Source organism: Meles meles, chromosome 5, assembly GCF_922984935.1.
Source record: "Meles meles chromosome 5, mMelMel3.1 paternal haplotype, whole genome shotgun sequence".
NCBI lineage: Eukaryota > Metazoa > Chordata > Mammalia > Carnivora > Mustelidae > Meles > Meles meles.
This window is the reverse complement of record NC_060070.1, coordinates 50620668-50646696: the sequence shown is the minus strand read 5'-3', so window position 1 is coordinate 50646696 and position 26029 is coordinate 50620668. Positions and strand designations below refer to the sequence as shown.

The following is a 26029-nucleotide window of genomic DNA, read 5'->3' as shown; positions in this document are numbered from 1 at the left end:
AGTTTCCTCTAGGTTTTATTTGATCTTTTTATTCTCTCTGAAGACATAGTCTAAAAGAATGTGGATAACTTCAAAAGCAGAATAGAAGCACTTGCACTGACACGTGGAGACCTTTATGGCTTTCTGTTTACCCAGGGATTTTTTTTTTTAAAGCCCTAGATAACAAAATATAAGAATGGAATTGGGAGGGCGCCTGGGTGGCTCAGTGGTTTGGGCCGCTGCCTTCGGCTCAGGTCATGATCTCAGGGTCCTGGGATCGAGCCCCACATCCGGCTCTCTGCTCTGAGGGGAGCCTGCGTCCCTCTCACTCTCTCTGCCTGCCTCTCTGCCTACCTGTGATCTCTCTCTGTCAAATAAATAAATAAAATCTTTAAAAAAAAAAAATGGAATTGGGAGTCAGCCTTTCATATTGAAGCACCCAAAGTAAAATCTTTTATCAGAGTTATTTCACACAAATAAATGTTAGTTTGGCACAAGAGGGAGAGGGAACGTGTTCTGATTTCACTTGTCTTGTCAGTGTTTTACATTTTAATCCTGTCACAGGCCTTGTATTAAAAACATGGTACACCCATCGTCATACTCAGAAATTTTTATGCTCAAGCAGAGCCAATCCAGTAGATTTATGTAGGTCTTCCCTGGCCTGCATGAAGCAATGGTGCATTTTTTCATTTCCATAAAGAATTTTTTAGAAGCACCAAATACTGATAATTGTTTGCTTTTTTTTTTTTTCTTTTCTTCTTCCTCTTTTTTCTAGGATTATGACAGTTTTTTTGAAGCAAAGGAAAGCAACACGGTCTATTCATTTTTAGGCCTGAAACCACGGTTGGCATCAAAGGTAGGGGAATCTTTTCTTGTTTTAAAATTATCTTTTTTGAATTGTCTCTAGGGGTTGAGATTGAAGGTGTTAAAGGAATGTGTGTGTAGTCTCCTAAATTTTTAAATTTTGCTTGCTCAAGTGCACGGTCAGGGACTACCTCGTGTAAAAATACACAAAGAAGTCCAGATTTTTTCCCTCCAGTTTTCAATTGTTGTATATTAGAGTTCAATTTTATCATTTATTTTCTTTATAATCTATATCCCCTTCTTCCAAGAAGAATTTAGGTAATAAGTGCTTTCTATTTTAAAGTACAAATTTACATTATTCTACATTTTTTTGAAATAGCAGAATCAAAGCCATATTTTAAGGTTTTTTGCACATTTAACTCCTGTACTTTGGAAGGGAGATGGTCTGTAATAATAAATGGTCAACTTTGAAAAAAACACGAAAATTCCTAAACTAAATCAGAAAGCTTTTTGAAGCTACTTTATCACATCATATGTCTTCGAAGGAACATAAAAGGCTCAAGCTTTTCTAGTATTGAGACCAGAAGTTATATATATTATTACAAGTTTGTGAAATGTATAGATTCACTTCCAAAATAAAAAATAGGGTTTCTTTATTAAATAAGGTAATATTTTATTTCCCCCTTTAAAAAACACCATTTTCTTCTGATTATGAAGGTAGCCTCAGTTAGGAAAGGTTCATTTAAGAAAATACAAAAGTATAGAGTAGAAAATAAAAATCACGTATTATCCCACCACCCAGAGACAAGCATGTTAACTTTTTTGGGTGTATTTCCTTGCAGTCTTTTTATACAAACCAGTTGAGGTTTTGACTCTATTTCAAATTGAGACTGAATTCTAAAGTATCTATTTTTAACACTAAATTGAAATGGAAGTGCAGTACTGGGTACTTTGATGTCTGTAAGCAATAGGTCTCTTGAGGCTACCCAGGATCTGCACCATTTCTGGAACACCTATGGGAGGAAAGCAGAAATTATCAATAATATAAATTTTATACCAACACCCGCAGTTCATAGCCGATGTGAAATCTTGCTTTGTTTTTACATTACTAAGTCCACAGATGGTTGTGGGTGGTTTCCATGCATATGTTTTAAACAGTGGCAAAACCCACACATATAATATTTAAAGGTTCTTAAAACTATTTTTATAAAGATGGAACATTGGAATACTTGTTAGGAAAATTATAGTGTTTTTACAACATATTTCATCCAAAAATATTAAACAATCCAGATTTATCTTCAAAGACCTGGAAAAAACACGGGTGGGAGTAATCTAAAGGATGTATAAATCTAGTGGACATCATTATCTCCGCAAAAAAAAAAAAAAACCTTAAAAAAAAAATACTGTGTGCCTGCCATCTTTGTTCTCATTTTCCCCTAAAGAGGCAGATTCCTTAGAGAATCTGAGGGCTGACTTTTTTACTCTTCAAAAATATTTATTTTCATAAATTTCCCAGGAAGTCTATAATCTATAAAGTATGCATTTCACATGACCTGTAGTCACAGTATTAAAGTTGGTCTTCTGATGCCATTGACAACTGCTTGATTTCAGTCGACCATTCCAAAGGCATTAAAGGCACTGGGCAACCCCACCCATTCAGTCCACCACATTCCAGCCCCTCAGTCGGACATAGGAGCAGGAGCACATGGAACCAGAGTGCAAGTCCATGGTGCAGTGTTTGTACAGTCTTCTCTCGTGACTCATTCAGGGCCTTAAGGGTTATTGGCAACTCACACTTGGCATAGGAGAGAGGTGAAAATATGTTTAAGAGCAATTCAGCTTTTACCCCCTTGATACTCACATATTTTTTTTACTGTGGTAGTAAAACACACTCAATCCACAATCCACACTCAAAGGCCTAGACAGAGCATTCATGGGTATAATGTACTAAAAGATGGCCACCCCCTTTTCTCCTTTCCTTTCCCTCCCTCTCTGCAGTATATGTACATAAACAATAGGGCTATCTATATGCTATATACATATATGCCGAGGAACATATAAAACTCCACCAGCATCTGTAATTGCTCTTACACAATGAGGACAGAATAGAGAGATGGTAGGAAGAGAACGTTCACAAGCCCAACAGGCCCAGGTGTAGGTAGACTCTGGGCAGTTCTTAGAAATGGACAGGGTAGAGAAAGGTGAGAGGTCACAAAATGGTGGCCTGTAGGCCACACTGGGTCTGGATGCAGCTGTCCTACACAGAACTTTGAAAAGAATTTAAATGTATTGCTCATATTTAAAATACAGTTTTCTCACTTTTCTTCTTTCAAAACATTGAAAGGATAGAAAGCCTAGGGGAGCCCACTTCCTCTTTGGCTGGTTGGAGCCAGTAGAAGCCAACCCATCTTGGGTACCTACCTAAGAGAAAAAGAGGCCTTTTCACCAATAATTTTCAGGTAGAAAACCATCAGGTTTGTTGTTTAATTAGACCTAAAGCAGAGCCTGGAGTAGCAGTTTCTGCTTTGGGATCCCTGCCATTCAGAGGTGATATTCAAAATACATAACAGCTGGTAAATCATGGTCAGTCAGTGCAGTCATTGGAAACAGGTGGCTTCCTTTCTCCTTTCATACTTGGCAGGTCAGGTGGGTATGATTGCAATCTATGCTGATCCTGAAACCTAGGATTTGCTCTCATCAATCCCATGGGGGTGATTTCTTATGATTTCCAACATCTCCATTCCTGACATCATTAAAACATCATTGCCGGGGTGAATTTTCTTATCAACCCAATGCAACAAGTGACCTTTTTTTCTTTTTTTAAATAATAGGCAGAACCTTAGAGAAGACAAGTGGAAGGTAACGGAGATGCATTTTGGAGCGCCCCCTGGTACTCAGCACACACCTGCTTACCTAATGCATCACTGTGACTAAAGCCACATGCATCATCAGTAACTTTGCTTGCCACGGAAAAGGTGTTTTTAGAAGACGTGGGTATAATGGGGTTGCATGATTGCTTAGAACCAAATCAGGACTGTGGTGGTTTTTCCCTTATTTTCAAAATTGCCTGCAGTTGCCTCATTCACCTGGAGGTACTCTAACCTGTTACAGGTGTGCTTCCTTAATGACTGAAAGATAAAGTGGATGGCACCATTGGAGAGAAGATGTTGGATCTGCCCTAGGTTGTAGTCGATGCCAGACCCGCCTCTCTTTAAATAGCCTGGATCGTATCCTTGAACTTAGTTTGCCAGGCTAGTAGAATCTTTTGCTCAGAGAGAAACAAAGCAGTGCTGGCTGACAAAGGGCTGCAGATTTTTGGCGCAGAAGTCACAGCTGTCACTAGTCCTGGGCTTCGTAATAGCACCTATAGATAAAGATGTTCTAGCCTCCTTTGGTAATGGACACTCTTATTTCCATAAATCCTCCAAACTCCTACAGATGTTTCCAGAAATCACTGTCGCAACAATGTGTGATCAGGACCAAGTTACAGGGATAAAAATAGTTGGTATTTTGGAAAATACAGGCTTCTTCATCTCCTGCAAGGGAAAAGTTTTATTTAAATGTAAAAGACAGCTTAGAAAAGATATATTTTAGGAGGTGTCCTAATTAGATAGTAAATTTATAGGGAAATGATCTGACTCCTATCTGAAGGGATTTTCAGCTCTAGCAACTTCTTTATGCACAAGTAACATATTTTTAAATGCAACTTCCCTAACTAACAGCTGCTTATTCTATTTTGTGAATGGATTATATTTTTTTTGAGAAAGGAAGATCTTGGCTAGATATATTTTGTGAGCTCTTAATGAGGCATACTAAAAGATACTAATATTGGGGTAGAATTTCATTTTTTTTCCTCGGTTGCTTTTCACCAGACCTTTAACTGCTTGCTACTATTTCTGGTCCGTGTACAGTCCCACATTTTTCAGGGTAATGTAGATACGTGTTCTCATTCCGTGTATGGATACCAGTGAGCTTTCAGAGAAAGGGGCTGTCAGAGAATAGCTCTGAATGGTACTGGGCATGTAGAATCTCTCTACTCCCTGAAGAATGGATGCTGAACATGTCTACTTCCTTCAGGCAAAGGTTCCTTTTCTCCATTCTTGTCCCTGCTTATGGTCTTTAGAGTTTTTGGTTGCCAAACATAAACAGCCTAGAATAGGATAAATTCTTAGAGGGTTGCCTAAAATATTCTGCTTTCCTCAGCATCGTGATGCTGGACCTGTCATTCAGATTCTGAGCAGGATGTAAGAAATTCAAAGTACGTAAGAACAAAAGCCCTGTCACCTGTGTTCTCTCACCCTCCAACTAACTAAATGTGGACCACTCTGAAGGACTTGAATGCTGACGCGGAAACCCCAGCCTGAGATCTGCAGCCCAGGACTACGACCAGAAGAAGAGCATGACCATGGATTTTGACTTGACTGGAACAAATACATGATCCACAATTTTCTCTCCAAGGAAAGCTGTTGTGAAATCATGGGTATTACTGCTTAGGTGGCATTAAAGAAGATCCAGGTCACATTCCATCTGGTAAATCCCAGGGACTATCATTTTATTTTGAACTGGATATTGTGTTTGAGTCAATGTCTCTTCTGACAAGGCTTAGAATTTCGTTTGCAGATACAACAGTTTTAAAAAGTAATGACACCGTGGTCTAACCTCATTTAGTCTGGTCTTGCCAATGAGTGCCAAGAACCAACTTGGTAAGATCGAGGCCTTGCAAGTTAAATTCTGGGGTTGTGGGATCAACAAGACTTGCTAGATAAAGACAGCTCCTCAGATCTGTTTATCTTAAAACTTTTGCATTACTGTGGTGTTGGCAGGACCCAAATGGGTCTCCTAAACAGACTAGTTGGATGGCATTGCTAAATTGCTACCGGTCGCACATCATCTTCTCCTCACCTCATTATTTTAATAATAATAATTATTATTTTTAAATCAGCATAGAAATAAGAGCCCAGCCCTGGCTGGTGCTGTACTTGTTATGAGGGAGGTGGAAGCACCCTGTGTGGCCTTTGCCACAAGACCCAGGCTCCGCCGGGCACTGCCCTCTGGGACCACGTTGTGTTCAGAGAAGCTTGTCTCTTTCCTTGTACTGTTTTACCAGCTAAATTCCAAACATGTAATGATTTCCTGTTCCCTTTAACTAGCTGCCTTTAGATTTGAATATTCACATGCTTAAAAACCTAGGAAAGAACTAGGTGGGAGTTGCAGACGTAGATGTAATATCAGAGGCATTTCAGAATTTTTATTTCCTGGAGTAGGCTCATTGGGACAAAGGAAATGTGCTGCTAAAAATAAGATTATGCCAGTTTAAAATTAGATAAAATACAGAGTGCCATCCTGCTAGGTATATGCAGACCAAAAGAAAATTTAGTTGGGGTAATACTGATTTTTTCCAAATTCCAGTGTTCTGTTAAAATCAAAGAGAAGAAAAGGAAATTTTTTTTTCTCTGTCAGATTCTGATACATTTTAGATTTGTTTCTGTTTTATAGATTCCTTTAAATACCTAGCTGTTTTTGTATTACGTGAATTTAAAAATGAACTAAACTTGTTTTTGTCTTCTGTTATTGAAAGGTACCAAAGCCTCTATCTGTTTTGTTTTGTTTTTAATTTGATTTTGCTATATAGGGTTTTGCTCTATCTAGAAATATTTTTCATTTAACAGCGTTTCTTAAGTGTCAGGGCCCTCTTATCTGCATAATTATTACTTTTAGATTTCAGTGTGTATGCGTTTGTCTTTAAGGGCCCTGGTAAAATCTCAGATTTTATATTCAGCATTAAAGAGAAATAAATTCCAGAAAACACATATTCTGAAAATGGAGTATTTGTCCCCTACCATTTCTTACACCTGTTCTAATGTCAGTTCTGTGTTTGCTTGAAACCTTCCTGTTCAGTTGGGATGTTATAACTCCTGTTCCTGAATCTCATACCTGAATGCTGCAGTTTGGTGTAAAAATGCAGACAGAGCCTTGACCATTCAAGGAGACCAACATGACGTGGTCCTGTGTGTATGTGTGGTGGGAAGTGATCACAGAATCCTCTCAGTGACCAGGACCAAAGACGCATTAAATCTCTTGCTCCCTTGGTTGGTTCCAGTAGATGATAGTGCTTTCCTGAGTGCACTGAAGCCGCAGGCTGGTGGATTTGTTCCCTTAATTGGGTGCAAAAAAACAAGTACAGTGTAGCCGCCACCCTTAAATAGCCAGGCCTCCCTTGAGGCAGCCCTCTCCGAAAGCGGGAGAAAACATTTCTGAAGGCAGAGTCTGAGGCTGATCTCATCACTGAACTATCTCAGACCTTAAGCACCAAGACACAAGGGGGGTGAAGGAGGAGAGAAAAGAGAACAGACTAGGTTTGAAGGAAATGTGCCAAATCGTGAAGCCAAATAAGCCAGGTCATTACTGCCCACTTATCCCCCAGATTTTCAGTGTTCCTAGTTCTTCTAGAAATGCGGGTCATCTTATCAGTCAGCATGTGTTGAGCCCCTGGCCTGGAGTGGGTACTGTCTGAGCAGGGCAGGAGTCTCCGCCGTGAAGGAGAACACAGTCAAGGGCGGCCGTTACTGCCGAGTGATGAACAATAGGGTCGAGGTCAGCTCGTGGCACTCCGTTCATCGTGAAACGTTATGTGTAATCTCCTTTGCTTGTTAAGATTATTTCTTAACAAGCCCTTCCAGGTTTTAAGATTATTTCTTGCAGTGGAATATATACACATACATACACACACACTGAAATATAAAGAGAACAAGCGCCTGTGTGCCTGCTACCAGCTCAGTGCCTTTCCTTTGAGGCGCTGTGTACTCTTCTCGGACCCTATCCCACCCCTGTTTGAGAGTGGGAGCCCCTCTCCTGAAGTCTGCGGATCATAGCCTTTCTCCCCTTTACCGTTTTACCTCCTTTATCCTCTGTACCTTTAAATAATAATAAATGGCATTAAACCGTATTCTTCTGTAACTTTATGTTCTTTGCAATTGGGCGTTATCATTTTGGAACAAGTGTCCTGGTTTCTTTTCACTGCTAGGTACTACTTCATTCTATGACTGTATCACAGTTTTTCCCTTCTTCTGTTGCTGGATATTGAACTGCATATTTCTTTGAAATAGAAAAAGTGTTGCTTTTTCTATTCAGTGTTGGTATGAACATTCTTTTATATGACTGTCGGTGCACATAGCCAAGACTGGATGTATACCTTGAATAGAATTGCTGTGTCGTACAGTAAAGGACGTTATCAATAGATAAGGCCAAATTGTTTTCCAAAGTCATGGTACCAGCTCACACTTTCACGGGTATCCTGGAATTTTCAGTACTCTAGATCCTGTCCACATTCGGGATCATCGGACTCAAGTTTTTGCCAAGCCGAAAAATATAACATGGTCTCTCATTGTGGTTTCATTTTGCACATACTTGATTACTAATAGGTTGAATGTGTTTTATTATGGTAATTCCTAAGTAGGAATTTGGAAATTCTTCTTTGTGTCTCCTACGTTTTTTCCTACTGTGTTCTGTTTTTTAATTATCAATTTGTAAAAGTTCTTTATAACTTACCTTTTATCAGTTAATGCTTATTTAACTATTTAAAGAGAAATTATATTTAGAGTAGAAAAATCTTCTGAAGCAATTACCAGAAGTATGAAAAGCATGTGAAGCTTTCTTCTATTTGGAGAAAATAAAGATAAGTGCATATATTGTGTGTTTTTATTGTGTGCTGATTTTCAGCTTGTCTGCATATTAGCCCAGAGAAGATGTACTTTGGAAGCCCCTCTGTGCTCTAGCAGGGTTCTTTCTTTGAAGCTTATTGTAAGGCTCATCAGTTCTAGTTATTTGGCAGGGAGTTAATGTCATTTGGTTTTCTGCTATAAAATTTTATTGAAAGGAGATCTTTATATAGACTGCATATTTATATATGCACATTTCCTTAGTTTACCAAAATGTAATAGACTTATGCTAGGCCAAAATGATACTACACTTACAAGGACATCAAAAAGTTACTTTAAGTCATAGATTGTTTTGAACCTATACTCACATTAAATAATCCTTAAGCTGAATGAGCTAGATCTGTAGCCTAGAAATATAACCCAGTGTGTTGTGCTTATAGCATGTTTTCATGTGTGTGAACTAACTGGTGGGTATAAGAACGAGAAACTACAATGCAGCCTTATCTTCTGAGGCTCTTGCTGCCCAGGGACAGCATTTTTAATAGATTTTTAATAGGATCCTGGTATACTAGAAGATGTAGTATGAAGGAAAGAATGTAAAATAACTTAGTAATAATTCTTATATTGACTGCATTTTTTAAATGATATATTTGGGGCATATTGGGTTAAATTAAATATTAAAATGAATTTCACTTTTTTTTAATGTAGCCACTATAAAATGTTAAATTACATGTATGGCTTGTGTTACAGCCCTCTTGGATGGTACTATTCCATACCAATCTCTGCCTGGATTTACAATAGAATTTACAAAACCTTTAAAAGGTTTTTGGCATAATGCTCCTCCTTTCATTTGTAAAATGAAAGAAAGTGTGAACATCTTTTGGAATATAATTTTCTAATACTGCCAAGAAAAATGTTTTTCTCATTTTGCTTTTTTGTCCTAGCTTGAAGTACTTTTGTAGTGAAGAGAGAGGTTCTTTTTTTTTTTTTTCCCTGGGATAAAAAGAGTAATCTGTGTGTGTGTAGTAATATGGGGCATCTCTCTGTGTATCTAAACTCTTGTTCCTTTATTGCCTTACAAAGTGGTGTCTCCTCTCTAATTGGTCCACATCTGTGAACAGTCATGGTGGTGTGTGTGTTTTCTTTTTCTTTTTTTTTAATTGATTTTATTTATTTATTTGATAGAGATCACAGTAGGCAGAGAGAGAGAGGAAGGGAAGCAGGCTCCCCGCAGAGCAGAGAGCCTGATGAGGGGCTCAATCCCAGGACCCTGGGATTGTGACCTGAGCCGAAGGCAGAGGTTTTAACCCATTGAGCCACCCAGTCGCCCCCTCTTTTTAAAGAGGAAATTTTTTTTAAAGATTTTATTTATTTATTTGACAGATTGAGATCACAAGTAGGCAGAGAGGCAAGCAGAAAGGGAGAGAGAGAAAGAGAGAGAGGAGAGGAAGCAGGCTCTCTGCTGAGCAGAGAGCCCGACATGGAACTCCATCCCAGGACCCTGAGATCACGACCAGAGCTAAAGGCAGGGGCTTAATCCACTCAACCACCCAGGTGCCCCAAAGAGGAAATTTAATGAACCATACAGATGCATCTATAATCTGCAAAACAGTGATGAATATCCATAAGATTTTATCCTAGATTTCCTAAAATGTTAATTGTCTGTATCTGTAAAACTCATTTGAGCTCATAGGAATATATGGATAATCTACTTTTTGCATATTTCTTTCTGGTCTCATTGCCAAAGATTAAAACAGAATGTGAGTATTAAGGGAAAATATCTTCCCTCTTTTGCCCAGGACTTTAAGCCATTTTCTTGTTGCTACTCTCAGCGAAACGGTTTTGGGGGAAAACCTATATTTTGTCAGTTGTTAAGTAGGAGAATGGGTTTTGTTTTGTTTCTTAAAAATTTTATTTATTTACTTGTCAGAGAGAGAGAGAGCGTGCGCACAAGTAGGGGGAGCAGCAGGCAGAGGGAGAAGCAGGCTCCCCACTGAGCAAGGAGCCCATTCGGGACACGATCCCAGGACCCTGGGATCATGAACTGAGCGGAAGGCAGATGCATAACTGACTGAGCCACCCAGGTGCCCTGGGTTTTTTGTTGTTGTTGTTTTTTGACTTTTTTGTTGTTTATGTTTAATTATTATATTTGGGACCCTTCCCTGAAATGAGAGTGATTGTATTATAGCCCTTGTATGCCAACAGATGCCAACTATCTGTTTCACGTAGTTGTTTTGTATATTGCTTTGGGGCTCATTATTTGTCATTCTCATGAACTACCATACGTATGTAGGATTTATCTTTTCAGGATGGATCGAATAACCCCACAGAATCTGAGATAAATTATAGATGAACATTTCTCATGTTCATTTGATGTAGCTTATTGATATTATCCCAATGTGTTAAATTGGGGTAGTATTTTTCTTCATATCAATCCATTTCATGCCACATATTAATAACATCCCTAGACTGAAATACAGATTCTGGGCTCTGGATTCAAAGCCAGATTCAAAGATGACTCTGAGATCAGTAGTTAGGGCAAAAAAAGACCCGTAATTTGGCATTGACTCTGTTATCCTAGACCAGATTTACCCTCTTCTCTCTCCCTGCCTGTATTCAGTGGTAAACCACTCCTAAACAGTCTGCTCTTAGCCACATCCTACCCAACTAGTACAGGTAGCAGAAGTGATGACAGCAGTGATATTTTTACTCTCCAGATTGACAGGCAGAAGGAATGCCTCCAGCTGCAGCTTCCCTTGCTCTACTATTTTACATGCCTAGTAAGTATTTATTATTACACCGTCAGAATCAAAATGAGAAACTGAATCCTGACAAGTTTCCCATTCTAGTCATGAGGTGACCGGGCAAACAGAATTTTTTTTTTTTTTTAAGATTTTATTTATTTGACAGCGATCACAAGCAGGCAGAGAGAGGAGGAAGCAGGCTCCCATTGAGCAGAGAGCCTGATTCGGGGCTCGATCCCAGGACCCCAAGACCAGGACCGGAGCCGAAGGCAGAGGCTTAACCCCCTGAGTCACCCAGGCACCCCAAAATTCATGATGTTATATCTCATATGCCTTCATGGGGACTTTGGGGAAACCCTAGGGAACGAGGAGTGTGTCAACAGGGTCTAATTTCATTCCTATATAACCAGCCAAGTGTGGAAGAAACAGTCTAGGATACACAGGGACACTGGAGAACAGGAATGTGATGTTAAAATTCTAAACCTTGGGACGCCTGGGTGGCTCAGTTGGTTAAGCAGCTGCCCTCGGCTCAGGTCATGATCCCAGAGTCCTGGGATCGAGTCCCGCATGGGGCTCCCTGCTTGGCAGGAAGCCCGCTTCTCTCACTGCCTCCGCCTGCCTCTCCGCGAGGCAAACAGAATTTTATCAGTTACTTATCTGGCAGGTGAAATGACGACAGCATTCAGACTTGTGGGTGGCTTCTGAATGGCAGAGGAAACCTGTTCCCTATCATTGACTCATTTAGAGACCAGGCTGTGTCTGAGACAATTCCAGAGGGGCTCTGTCCTCTAGAACCCCAGCATATAAACCGGTACATCTGCAGTAAGGATGGATAGACCTACTGCTGGAATCAGACGGATATGCAGGCAAAATGACAAGTTGTGATGGGGGAATTTGGGTGGGAGTGGTGTCTACCTCAAGAGATGGCCATCTTCCTGAAAATGGGTAATTTCAGGAGAGAATAGATTTTAGATGATGGGGAAGATCTGTTTTCTCCAATGTTCTTACCATTACCGAAAACTTTATTGCATTTTCATTGCAAATAGCTCTTTATTGAATGGTATTTTCAATAGAGTTACAACTTACATTCTAATTTTTTGCTGATTGGAAGAGCATCCTTCTCATGATTTGTGGTAGAACTAAGAGTCACCAAATAAGCTGTCCAGCCAAAGCCCAAGAACTCTGTGCTAGTAAGTCATTTTTTTTTTCTTTGTATCTCAGCTTACATTTGTTTACCTGGTAAACATCTGAGAAAGAGAGTAGCACTTTCCCATTTTAGTGAGGGTATAACCACCAGTCACCAGCTAAACCCAAATTTGTTGTTATAAAAACCAGAACCATTATCTCTTCCGTATTAAGACCATTATGTGAGTTTGTTGACGCCCAGTATTGATATTATGTTTGTGTGATGTTGGTGAAAGAATAGTACTCTTTGTAATTCACCTGTGAGCATAAATGTTCACTGCTTAGTACCTCAGAAGCTAACTTTTCCTTGTGTGTTTTTTTATTTTATACCATTTGGTTTGGGTAAGAGACGAATTACTAGTATGTCCTTTTTTAACTTGCATACAATAAATTTCTTACATAAAAGCTGACCCTACGGTCAAATAAAATACATGGATTATTAGTATGTGTTCAACAGTCTAATTGATAATTAAAAGTATGGCCATAAACTGAGAAGTCTAGTTTTTTTCTTACTGTATCACGAGTAACACCTATTCCTTGCGTTCTTTCTGCTGACAATTACCAGTTGCTAAGTGAAGTGTGTTTTTATCAGTCTGTAACCAAGCAAGAGGTAAACACCACATGGTTATTTGCACAGGAAATTAAATATAAAGAATTCCCAAGCACTGAGAAAGGAGTGACTATCAGATGTAAGAACACTATGTTTTACCACAGGGCTAAGGGAGAATACCCAAGGAAGGAAAAACTTGGGAGGGAAGTGGGGCTTCAGAGCTCCTGGTGGGGGGTGGGTGTCAAGGTTGCAGCTAACTGGATGATGGCACGGAGGTTTGCTGGCTGGTCTCCAGTCACGTGCAACAGCAAGCAACCTCAAGTGCAGTCAGGGGCCCGGGGGCCCCGGCCAGGCATGTAGGCTTGCAGAGGGAGTCAAGATGCAGGGCAGACAGGAGACTAGGAGCGTGTGTCCATTTCAGGGGGGCTGCGGAAGGTTATCGCTGGGCCAGAGCTCCAGGTCTCTATGGGACCCTGTGCTTTGCAACACCCCCCCCCCAAGAGAAGGCAGCACCATCAGACCACACCACTGACCCACCTTGCTCTCACACAGGAGAGCTTCCAACTTAGAAAGTTTAACATCGGACCCATGTGAAGGAGACATGCTTAAAGGGATTCTGTCTACGATTACAGAATGTTTGAGGGTGAATTTGGAGCTAAGACATGATAAACCAATAGCTGGCATGTATCATAAATGAATTTCCTTAGTAACTTCTCCTCGGGAAGTTTATTAAGAGTTTATTAAGTTTATTAAGAGTGAAAGGATTATCAGTGTTTTGTGAAGTTTAGGCAGTTTAAGTGGAAATTTGCATTACAAGCAACACTGATGCCTTGCTGTCAGGTATCCAAAACTTCATTGTATGAAGTTGGCAACTCAGTCGTTACCTAAGCTGGTGAGCTTCATGTCACAAACACAAACGTTGCAGAAAGATGCAAATCTTAGGATGTGACATGACTTCATGACTTCTGGTCATCCTTACTTGGTGGTTCTCAGTTTCACGTTGAAAATTGAGTATTATTTAAATGAAAAAGCATGATGCTGAAGTATATGTTTAAAGCTTCTAGAAAGGACTCTTCATGTAATCAGTTATCAAGGATACACACCAACCTGTTTTTAGAACATTGGTCTTAGCCTTGCACTAGAATCTCTAATTCCTCAACAATTAATACCAAGAACCCAGTACTTCCATAAAGGACATAGCTATTGGCTCTTAATCTTCTTGTTTTTAATTTACTCCTATGGCAAACAGAAAATTGAAAAACTTCTCTGTAAAGTCTGACCTATCCACTCACCCTAAAAGATTTTACCTCTAATGGAAGACAAGGCAGAAGGTTATTAGGAAATAGAATGTGCCAGATCCAATTAAATCCAATGATTATGTGCATTCTCAGACTCTCAGTTCATGGTGGCTAGTGATTAAGCGAGTGGGTAGATGGAGAGATAGATGATCCTGCCAGATATTCTTCCTTTTATTAACTTTTAAGTGAACCTGAAGCGAAAGAGAAATTAATTTTGCAGAGAAAGTAATTGGCTTCCAAGGACGACCACTCCAGAACAGTCCGTTCCTTACCTGTGGCTCTCTCTAGCCTTGCTACTGGAATGCTTGCTGTGCCTGGTTTCTGTTTTGATTTTTCTCACCGATACTTGAGGCTTTTGTGTGACACTGAGACACGTTTACTAAATCAAGAGTAACAAATAGATATTCAGAGTACCAACACTGTTCTGGACTTGATTGGGAATATAAAAAGAGCTTCTAGGGGCACCTGAGTGGCTCAGTGGGTTAAAGCCTCTGCCTTTGGCTCAGGTCATGATCCCAGGGTCCTGGGACTGAGCCCCACATCAGGCTCTCTGCTCAGCGGGGAGCCTGCTTCCCCTCCTTCGCTCTCTGCCTGCCTCTCTGCCTACTTGTGATCTCTGTGAAATAAATAAATAATTTTTAAAAAACTTAAAAAGAAAATAGCTTCTAGTGTTACCTCCGTCATAGTAGGATCGCCCATTGTTGATGTGATGGTGGTGCCGCCAAGCCCAACCATAGAAAGGATTTCCGCAGTGGTGGGTGAGGAGCCTCACTAGAGACGCTCTGCGCCCTTTTAATTCTTGGGCTCTATGATACGGATTTTACAGGTGTCTATAAATCAGTAGTAACATTAGTCTTGTTCCAGGAATGAATTACTCTTACTCCACAAACCCAGAGTTTGCCATCCATTAACACACAGGCCAGGGAGGTATTATTTTATAGAACGATTAGCTCACAAAACATTCCACTTTCTCTAATAGGCAAATGGAAGGGTCACTGCTGCCTTACAATAAAGAGACCAAAATCTGATACTAACTTTTATTATATAACTGCCCATTTTTTCAATGTGATTGATAGTCTTCAATATATGTACTCTCTCTTTCTCTCTTTTTTTTAACCCTTAACTAGCACAGCAAATTCAGTCACTAACATAACCTTTGGCTTGTTTCTCTGTTCAAGGAAAACCCCTTGCCTTCCTGGGCTCCTTATTAATTTTAGCCCTAAAGTCAGAAATCAATACGAATTGCTTTTAGAAGCCCGACAGAAGTCTGCCAGTTTAGCAGTAACTAGATATAGTCCTTAAAATGAGCTAACTGCTGTTCAGTATTTTTCTTGGGGAGAGCAAGTGGGTGGATGATAAAAACAGCATGTTCTCTTGTCTTACAATAACCTTCATTATAGTCAAAGTTCTTTGCCTAACAGTAGCTTTGGTTATATTCAAAGCTTTCAGAAAATGACTGTATAAATATTAAATGCAAGATTTGGAAAGTTCTCATTTTCTCTCTGTGTGTGTGTGTGTGTGTGGTTTTGTGTGTGTACACATAGATCTGCTAAATCTTAGTTTAAAGAAAAACGAGGCAAGAAGTATCTTTCAACGGAAAATTCTTTCCAGTTATTCAATGTAAATCTCACCATAGCCTACGAAATGTGACCTATAGCAGCCATCAGAAGCAAGCTGCAGTGATTACAAGGTCAGGGACAAGAATCGCAGGGAGAGGATGAAAGCAGAATAGCAGAAGGTGGGGGCAGGGCCACAGCACAAACAAGGACACATGAACAGAGGAGGCCGTTCTAGTGGAGGGAGAGAAAGGGAAGCAACGGAACTGATTTTTGTAAAAGTCTGTCACACATTTTGAAGTCAAAGCAGACAACTCTTCTGGATTTGGCAAGGTGGAGAAAAATGATGAAATCAGAAAGGAGCAGTCCTGGAGGGCAGGGTTTTCATCTTTCTGAGCCCTTCTGAATTCTCCCACCCAGATTTTGAAATACCATATATTTCCATTTATTTATTTATTTATTTTTAAAGCTTTTATTTATTTTTGAGAGAGAGAGAGAGAGAGAGCAGGGGGAGTGGCAGAGGGAGAAGCAGACTCCCCACTGAGCTGGGAGCCTGATGTGGGACTGGATCCCAGGACCTTGAGATCATGACCTGAGCCAAAGGCAGACATTCAACTGACTGAGCCACCCTGGAGCCCCATATATTTACATTTATAGGTTGTAAAATTTCAGAATGGGGAAGAACTGAGTATTAGTGACTAGTGAACTTTCAGAATATTTCCAGAACTCTAAATGTATCCACTCTTCAATGTTTGCTGCTTTCCACCTGGTTTGAAAATCAAATCAACTCTGTAGCCTCCAAAACTGTATGCAGATCTAAAGGAAGGGAAAATATTAAAATGGTATTATACAAGAAAAACAATTTTTTGTGAATTTTTTTGTGAACTGAGTGCCTCTTTAATGAATATTCTGAGAGCCCAACAAAATCCCCCATGTTCCAGTGCTGATGTGGAAAATAAAACAAAAGAATAAAATTAAAAAGTCACTACGTCTATCATTTATTCTCTTAGTTTGAATTTTGCACAGCAAACTAGAGCTAGAATGGAATATATAAACATATATATGTAACAGAGGAAAACCATTTTTCTTTTTTTTTTTTTTCCTGGATAATCTTGAAAAAAACTACATGCTCCGCCTGTATATGTGGGGCCAGCCACCCTTCAACAGGACTTGGCTGGTGGCGACACCTAGAGGCCTGGAAGCTGAGCACAGTCACAGCTGTTGGCATTTCACTTGTCACCATAGTGATTAAAAAGCCCTGAGAGGATAATGGTGAAAAGGAAATTTACCTTTTAAAAAGTCTTTTTCAGTACACATTTATGTACATTAAACTGGAAATGAAGGTCTGGGGAAGGGAAAACTGCATTATATCAGAAAATTACCTAAGTGGGTCAGGAAACACGTGTTCTCAAAGGAGGTGGGCATTCCAGCACCTCTCGGGCAGGCAGGGAACAAGGGGGTGGGGGGGGGGGGTGGAGGCTGGGGGCAGGGCACAGGTTTGGCGCAGGTTTGGCTGATCGCCAGGTTTGAATGTACTGTAATGCAGTGCTTATTCTCAAAGAGTTGTAGGGAATTCAAAAGTAAACTACAGACCAAATAAGATTTCCCACAGCACCAACCACCAAGAGGTGATAGAAAATATTTAATGAAGTGTGACTTTGTGTTTTGGTGGAGTGATGTAGTGGGAAGCCCCCCACCTCCCTGCCCATCCCTGACCCAGCTGGACCAAGCAGATCTCCTAGAGCCATTGCCTGCAGCTTCCCTCACAGCTCAGGGAGAAAGAGCAGATAGAAAGATCAGGAGGATAGAGAAGATGACCCTGAGGCATTTTTTAAATTCAGGCATTCTGTAAAAGAACATTAACTGAGCACAATATTAGTTTCCTACTGCTGCTGTTGCTGCAGATTCCCAAACTTGGTGTCTTGAAACAATGTATCTTGGGGTTCAGGAGGTCAGAAGTTCAAAATGGGTTCTTACAGGCTAAAACCAAGGTGTTGGCAGGGATGCGTTCTTTTCTGCTGGTTCTAGGAGAAAACCCATTTCTTTGCCTTTTCCAGCTTCTGGAAGCTACCTGCCTGCCTTAGCTCAGGACTGCATCACTTGGCCTCTGTTTTCACTTGACATCTCTTTTGATTCTGGCTCTTCTTCCATCTCAAAAGGATCCACATGATGACATTGGGCCCACTCATGATAACCCAGGATAAACTCTCCATTTCAAGATCATTAATTCCATCTGCAAATTCCCTTTGGCCAATGTAAAGCAACACATCCACAGGATCAGGGGATTAAGACGTGGGCATCTTCAGGAGGGAGACAGCATTATTCTGCCTACCACAAGCATCTTACAGGTAAACACTGTGCCAGCCAGGCAGAGAAGCTGGAAGGTCCCTGCCTCTAACAGGGTGGGGATGGGGGTTGTGCAAAAAATCAGATCTTCCAGCAGGACCAGCCGTGTTTACGTAGGGAACTCAGTAAGAAGCTAGCCCCGCTGAGGCAATCCGTTTGGACTTCCTAATCCCAGGTGCCATTTGACCTAACTCTGAAACATCAAGGAGAGTTAGCTACAGGGGTGAGAAAGGGAGTTTTAAGCAAAGCAAACAGCATATGCAAAAGTACAGGAAGGTGTAAAATAGCGCAGCAGCTTCCATGATTAATAAGATGTTGGCTTGTGCTGCTGGAAGTGGCAGGAGATGGGGGGCGAACCTAATGGCTCAGCTACGTTATGAGACACTGTCTTCCTATGATAATATCTGTTCTGGGCTCAGAGAAAGGGGAGGTCGATCTTCTCTCACATAAACATCACTTTCCAGTGTCTGTGGTGTACGAAATTATGTTCAACCCTGATCAAACAGCCAAACGTATTTTAATCTACTCTTTTATTAGCCACTTCTAATGATGAAAGAAAAAGGAGTCATAAAGCTGGAATGAAGATAAGCAATTGATAATCCAATGAAAATATTAAAAGACAATATCTAGAGAAAGATGTATAATATATTTTTCATAAGACTCTTAATATAGTTCTGTTCCCTCACTGCTGGCCTCATGAAAATTTTAGTGAGATTTTCATTAGGAAAAAAAGATTGTCATGGTAAAGACCCAAAGGTGAGTTGTTAAGAAATGTGAAACAAATGTGATATTATTGAACCATTTCACACTAAAGAGCTTGTAAAACACGTATTCCTCTGTTATTATGGAAATTTTATTTGATTTTTCTCTCTCTTTTTTTTTAATTTATTTATTTTTATTTGTTTATTTACAGCATAACAGTGTTCATTGTTTTGGCATCACACCCAGTGCTCCATGCAGTACGTGCCCTCCTCATTACCCACCACCTGGTCCCTCAACCTCCCAACCCCCCCACCCCCCCCGCCGCCCCTTCATAACCCTCTAGTTGTTTTTCAGAGTCCATAGTCTCTCATGGTTCATCTCCCCTTCCAGTTTCCCTCAACTCCCTCTCCTCTCTGATTTTTCTCTTTTGAATATAGGCTAATCCCCAGCTGGTGCTTCCTGAAATTGGCCTACAAATGAACTGAGAAATGTGGCTAGAAAACCGTGAAGGTCAGTGGATCAAGGTGGAATGAAGGGTTGGAATGACTGAGGCATCATAGGTGTTTTCCCAACAACGTCAAGAACCGCACCTATCACATTAAGCAGGGAGCAGACTCTAAGGGGCTATGGGATTTGGACATGAATCTAGAATCTAGAGCATGAATCTAGAATCTACTCAAAATGTAGTCCAAGGAGCAGCAGCAGCAGCACATGGAGACTGCCACACCCCAGCCCCAGTCAAAATCACGTTTTCGCAAGCGACTACTGATTCAGAGTCAGGCTGAGGTTCAGAAGCACTGTGGGAGATGGTGGAACGTATTGGAAGATTTCAGGCAAGCGTGCCCAAGAATCATGTTTGCATTTGTATAAAACCACAGAGTGGGCAGTGAGAGAAGATGGGCTGTGGGGAAGGGTGATCTGAATAAATCACCCTTGAATAAAGGTGAAGATCAATTAGAAAGTGAATTCAGGGTTGACAGGGTTGGAACTAGAGCCATGGCCATGGAGATGCCTCATTAGCTGTTAAGGAGAGGGAGGCGTGAAGGGTGATCCCGTAATTTCTGGTTTCATTGATGGATACAATTAACTAAGATAGGGGAAATAGTGAGGCTGCTTTCAGACACTGAGTTTGAGATGCAGTGAAACACCCAGATGGTGGAATTCTCCATTGGACCGCACAGTGGCTGGGCTGAGAGAGTTCAGGAAGGGAAAATGAAAGATCATCCTGAGAAGTAAAAAAAAAAAAAAAAAAAAACAGTGAAAATACTGTATGGAAAGCTGAGAGAGAGAAGAGTCTCAAAGAAAGGTCAAACAAACACTAAAACATATCCTTTGGATATGACATTCTGGAATTTTGGGGTGAGCTCCTTAGTATTTATATGCCCCCAAAATGTGAGAAAGAATTGCTGAAATTGAGAGACAGTCAGTAGAAATGGAATAGGACCAGTGAATGCATAAAGAAAGTTACTAAGGAAAAAAAATCTAAGTTGGGGCAAGTGGACATGTAGTAGCAGGTGTGATTTTAAGGACACTTACGGCAGCAAGCAAGCCACTTGAAAAGGAGAATCCTTCAGCCAAAATCTTATAAAAGCCAACTGAAGCACAGGCAGCCCAGAAAAAGAGAAATAAAAGTGATAAAATGGAGATCAGAGGTGTTAGAGGCTCTATGGAGATTTTTACAGAAGGAAAACAGAGAAGGAAGTTGGAAATAAGTGATCAAGACAGAGGCGACTCTAAACTGTGGCTGTTGAGTGTCTTCGGTTTTGTGCTGTCTCATTCAGTGTATGAAGTGAAGCCTGCCTATTGTCTTGCAGCCCTAGTAACTTCTCAGCTGGCTGGCTGTACGCGCTACACAGTGTGTTGGAAACTCTCCATCCACTAGGCCCTCTATTAATCTTGCTGTATTTTCAGTCTCGGTGTAATTTTTTAGTGCATTAAAAACTGGGTGGGCTTCAAGTTATTGTACTTTCTTAATGTTTCAGTCCATGAGCTACAGGGATGTTTTTTATCATGGCAATTAATTTAGTGTCTTCAAAAAATGTACACTTTGGGGATCTGTTCGACTCAGGAAGCAAAACCCACAGCAAGGCTTCTATAGAGGTCAAAGGCAGAGCCTCACAGACACCTGGGTGACTAGATAGAGATACACAGATTTTGCCTTTGGTCTAGTCTAACTCACTGAAACCTGATTTTGAAGCTATACCTTTGTTTCCCTAATTTTTATGGGTTTTTTTTTTTTTAAAGCAAAACTAAAAATGACAGAGTAATTACTATCTTTGTAGGAGTCTCTCTTTTTACTCAATCATTACATACAATAATTTACTCCTCTAAACAAAACATCATAAATCTGAAAGGTTTAAAACTGCCGGCTAATTGGTTTAGTTCTGTTGTCGGCCATACAGGCGGACCTCTCGTACACTGTCTTCATTCAACACCATTTGTTTACAGTCATCTTTCCTAGTTAACACATCTCCTTTCCGCTTGCATAGTGTACATAATTGATTTCACCCAGTACCTAACCCAGATTCTATCATCTTTCCTTAAACCCACCTTTATCAACACACCAGTACTTCTCATTGGGTAGCCTGGTGTTTATTATCAGCCCACATAACCAGCACTGACAGCCAGCTCTAACCCAACGATAACATGGATGTGAAGCAAATAGAACACACCCGTCTTGTTTAATTCAAGCAGTGAGAACAGAATACTGATTTGAGGACTGAAGTTAAGCCGTTTGGCATGGCTGGATCATGGGCCTCCAGCCTGCCAGAGCTCTTTCTCTCCAACTCTCTGCTCTAGTCTGTGTCTGGCCTCATTCCACAGTGTGTACACCATGCTGAAGGAAAAACAGCTCTGGGTTCCCATAGTCCTTAAAACTAAGACTGTATGTCAAATATCAGGGAAGACCTTGACCAGTTTGGGTCACATACCCACCATACAGAACAGCTTTCCAGAACCACATGGAGTATGGAGAGGTTCCCCAAAAGAAAAGTTGGAAGGCTATTGCCATTTGTCAGTATCCATGCTGGTCATATAAAAATGACAGATATATGCTACATCCCCCCAAAATGAAGGAAGTTAGCTGTTTGGAGATATTCTGAAAATGACCAGAAGCCACACAAATCAAGAAGCAGTAAGACCCTGCGAATAGCAGAATTTGATTTAAGGTAGAGTTAGGGACATGACAGTATAAAAGAAGATCATACCCTAAGTGATCACAATATGATACCAGAAGTAATGTAAAGAGGAAGAGAGAAGTCCTTACAGGGAAAGACAGTTAAGAGCAGAAATGTCAGTGAGCTCCAGATGGGGCCCTGACACAATGATTCAAGTTATTATTTAGCAAACACATTGAATGCCTGCTATATTCTAAGTCAGTAACTCTCAAACTTTTTGACCATGAGCCATGTTGAGAAATACATCACAGATATCAATTCCCCAACATATACATACCATATACTTATATAATAAAACCATATTAAACAATATTTATTCTTTTAATATACAGTGCTCCCTGACATTTTCCATTCAGCCTATTGCGTATTTCTAAAATTCCTGTGTGTTAGTTTGCCAAGGCCGCCATAACAAAGGATAACACACAGAGTGGCTTGAACAACAGAAATGTGTTTTGTCACAGTTCTGAGGCCGAAAGTCTCAAATCGAGGTGTCAGCAAGGTTGGTTTCTTCTGACACCTTTGCCCCTGGCTTACAGACAGCTGTTTCTCCCTGTGTCTTCCCATGGTCTTTCCTCTGTATGTGTCTGTATCCAAATTTCCTCTTCTTATAGGACACCAACCATATTGAATTGGGACCCACCATCATAGCCTCATATTAATTTAATTATCTCTTTGAAAGTCCTGTCTCCAAATACAATCACATTCTGAGATACTGGGGATTAGAACTTTAACAAATGCATATTAGAGGACACAACTGCACCCCTAACATACTTAATTTCACAGCCCTCTATTGGGTATGACATGCAGTTTGTAAACACTGTTCTAGGAGAAACAGAGAATACCTTCTGTCAAGTAACTCGCTGTCTGGCTCGGGGCTCAGTATGCTTTCTTCTGTAAAAGGCCAGATAGTAAATATCTTAAGCTTTCCTAGTCACATATGGTCTCTGTTGTATATTTCTTTGTTCTTCTTTATAACACTGTCATTCTTAACTTGAAGGTTGTACACAAACAGACTACGGATTTGATTTAGCCAGAGGACCAGTAGTCTAACTGACCACCCACTTGTCAGGCACTTCCTTTAAGCCTCATAGAAGAGGACACCACATTAAGATAATCTAATTCCTCCATTCTGATTCTAATTTTCCTTATGCAACCTCCAGAAATAATTTGGCTTTCCAAGTAGATTGTCCAAATTCTACGAAAAGATATACAGATCAGAAAACAATATTCTGGATTACTTAGCTATTTTTCCAGTTTCGAATTAATAAACTGACAATCCGATTGTCATGTGTGTGTGCATATCCTTGTGTAATGTGTTTGCTTCAATGAATCAGTTCAGCTCGGCATACGCTGAAAAACTAGTGTGGGGACTTGTACTCCGGAAGCTCAATCTTAGAACATGGTCACCACAGATTGTGTTATTCTAGGTGGCCCAGTCTAGGAAAATGTGCATCATCCCTTTTCCCAGCACTCTCTATAGGGTCAAGTGATTAAATAGTGACTGACTAGAAAGAAAGGAAAACGTGCATCATCCCTTTTCCCAGCACTTTCCATAGGGTCAAGTGATTAAATAGTGACTGACTAGAAAGGCCGAGATCTGACTGAGACAATGCGTTTATGTGCCAGAAGAGCGAGCATCTGGGTTCTACTCCATCTTACTTTTTTTTTTTTTTTTTGTCCTTTTAGGAATATCCATCTCTTTGCATATAGACCATCTACAAAAATGGCTGCCAACACATTTTCCATCCTTCTACCTGCAGCAGACCACTTACCCCATCAAGAGATAGAGTCTGTTTCCCCTGCCTTTAAATCTGAGCTGGCCTAGTGATTGGCTTCATCCTGCATGGCGTGATGGAGGCTGAGGGGTGAGGCTGCACTAACTCCAGGCCTGGGCTCTATGAGGCCTGGCAATTTCTGCTTTGCTGTGGTGGGCTCTAGCTACTGTGTAAAGAAACTTAGGCTACATTACTGAATAATGGCAGACCACGTGGGGAGACCTCATCAGCACCTGGCTGAGGTGTGCAACATGGGAGTGAGGGCATCTTGGGTGTTCTTCGGTGTTCCCCAGCCCCACATGAGGACCTGGGTCATGCAGCTACCCATGTAAGCCCCAATGATGCCATGTGGACAGAACCTACCAGCCAAGCAGATCCATCCCACAGAATTGTGGGAAATAATAAATTGTTTATTATTAGATTATTAAACAATTGTCCTGCATTGGAAGACAGCAGAATGGAGGAAGAAATAACTCAGGAATGTTCTCTCAGTAATCCTGATGCTACCTTGTCTCTGTCAAGAATAGTTTGGATTGCAACTACTGATTACAGGGGCTTAAACAACATGCAAGTTTACTTCTCCATCCTGTGAAAGCCTAGAGACACTGAAATAACTAGTCAGAAAACACATTGCACGTTACAAATTTTTCTACTTTGGTCAAGAACATGCCTTTTCCAACAGTAGTTCTCCCACCTCCCCTGCCCTCCCCTGCATTGGTGTTCTCAATTTTAAGTTACTAAGTCAATGTTCACCCCTTCAGAGTTGTCCCCACACTAACTCTGAATAGAAGCACACGCGGATTTTAGCATAGAACACCTGAGGGGGAAGCTCCCCAGATCTAGTATCAACTTCACTGCTTCAGGTTTGAAGAGAGACTAATGGTAAGTATCTTTCTGAAGAACCACGAAGCCTCTGGTTGGATCGCCCAACAATCGCTGAGGCTAATTTTGTCACAAATGTTTAGCTTCAGGGTCTTTCATTGCACAACTTTCTTTCAAGGTTGCGGGTAGAGGCCTAGCAATGTGCTCCCATATCATCATATACTTGTATAAAAATAACCATAAGGCTGGCCACGACTGCTGTCTTTTTCTCATCTAACATACTCTCTGCCATCCTTTCTCTAGTGTCAAGTATATCAGATTGGCGAGGGGCTAAAATATGGCTCAGCGGAGGCGGGACTGGTGAAGCAATTAGTTTGAGAAATATTTGTGTGGTTGGCAGTCGCTTCTTTGTGCAGGGATATTCCTGCTAGCTGGCTCGGTGTGGGATGAGCTCCAAAAATACTCCCACTTCCCACTGCGCTGACTCACAGCACTGCAGTACAACGACAGGACCAGAGGTGGAATCATGCTATAAACACGTCCTACTACGGTTGCCACGGAAGCATATGGGCACAGAGGAGAAAGGTTTGTGATGTACAAAGCCATCAGCTGGTCTGTGGAAAATTTTTCCTATCATCGGTGTGGAACATTACAGACAGAGGATTCAGTGCTCACTGATACCATGCCAAGAGAGTTCTTTCTGGTCAGGAATGTAGGTAATAAATAGGACATATAATTATAAAAGCACTACATACTTTTTTCCCCCCACTTTTTGATGGCAATTATGCAAAATCAAATGTAATGGAATTCCTGTGTTTGAAAATACAAACCTGTAGTGGATTAGTGAAGACATCTGTACGTGAATTGCACATTTTATGTGTCCTAACATATCGGATATAGTCTTAGCAATTTTGATACAGGCTGTCCTACCATAGTCAGGTGGCTCCAGAGAAAATGACTCAAATAATAGACTGGTATCAATTCAAATAATTGTTAAGATTAGTCACTCACTCCAGAAAAAAATCTGAAATGCCCTAAAATCCTACAACACGTGCCTCCTTTTAACTTTAAATTTCTTCAATTTGCTAGAAATTTTCTAATTTTAGTATATGTGCTGCTGAAGCAAGCACTATTAGAAATTTTCTAAAAATATATAGGCCATTAGCAATGAGTTGTGTAGTTAGAAAAAAACTTCTAAACTACAATTTTTTATCTGCCAGAAGAGTGAATTATTTCTAATTTTTCTACAGAAAGTTGAATTAATAAAAAATACTTTTCATATAAAGAAGTAATCAAAGAACATACAACCAAAAATATAGGAAAAGGCATTATAGATATGTTATAGATATGATATAGATATGTTATAGATATGATATAGATATAGATATTATATTCTAATAATTTAATTATTAGATATATGCTTGGTTTTGGATT

General features: G+C 40.4%; 1 protein-coding gene and 1 long non-coding RNA gene across 2 annotated transcripts in view; both read left to right on the top strand.

Moving 5' to 3' along the window:
• Positions 1-8469, top strand: part of SH3BGRL2 (SH3 domain binding glutamate rich protein like 2) — a 64038-nt gene extending 55569 nt beyond the window's left edge. The window contains exons 3-4 of the mRNA XM_046005221.1: positions 755-835; positions 3615-8469. Coding sequence (XP_045861177.1) covers positions 755-835; positions 3615-3626 — 93 coding nt within the window. The 3' untranslated portion in view covers positions 3627-8469. The remainder of the gene's footprint in view (positions 1-754; positions 836-3614) is intronic.
• Positions 8470-17943: 9474 nt separating this feature from the next.
• LOC123941153 lies at positions 17944-24259 on the top strand. The gene is made up of 3 exons (XR_006818225.1): positions 17944-18122; positions 19260-19332; positions 23685-24259. It is a non-coding gene; the product is annotated as an uncharacterized LOC123941153 (long non-coding RNA).
• Positions 24260-26029: the final 1770 nt, after the last annotated feature.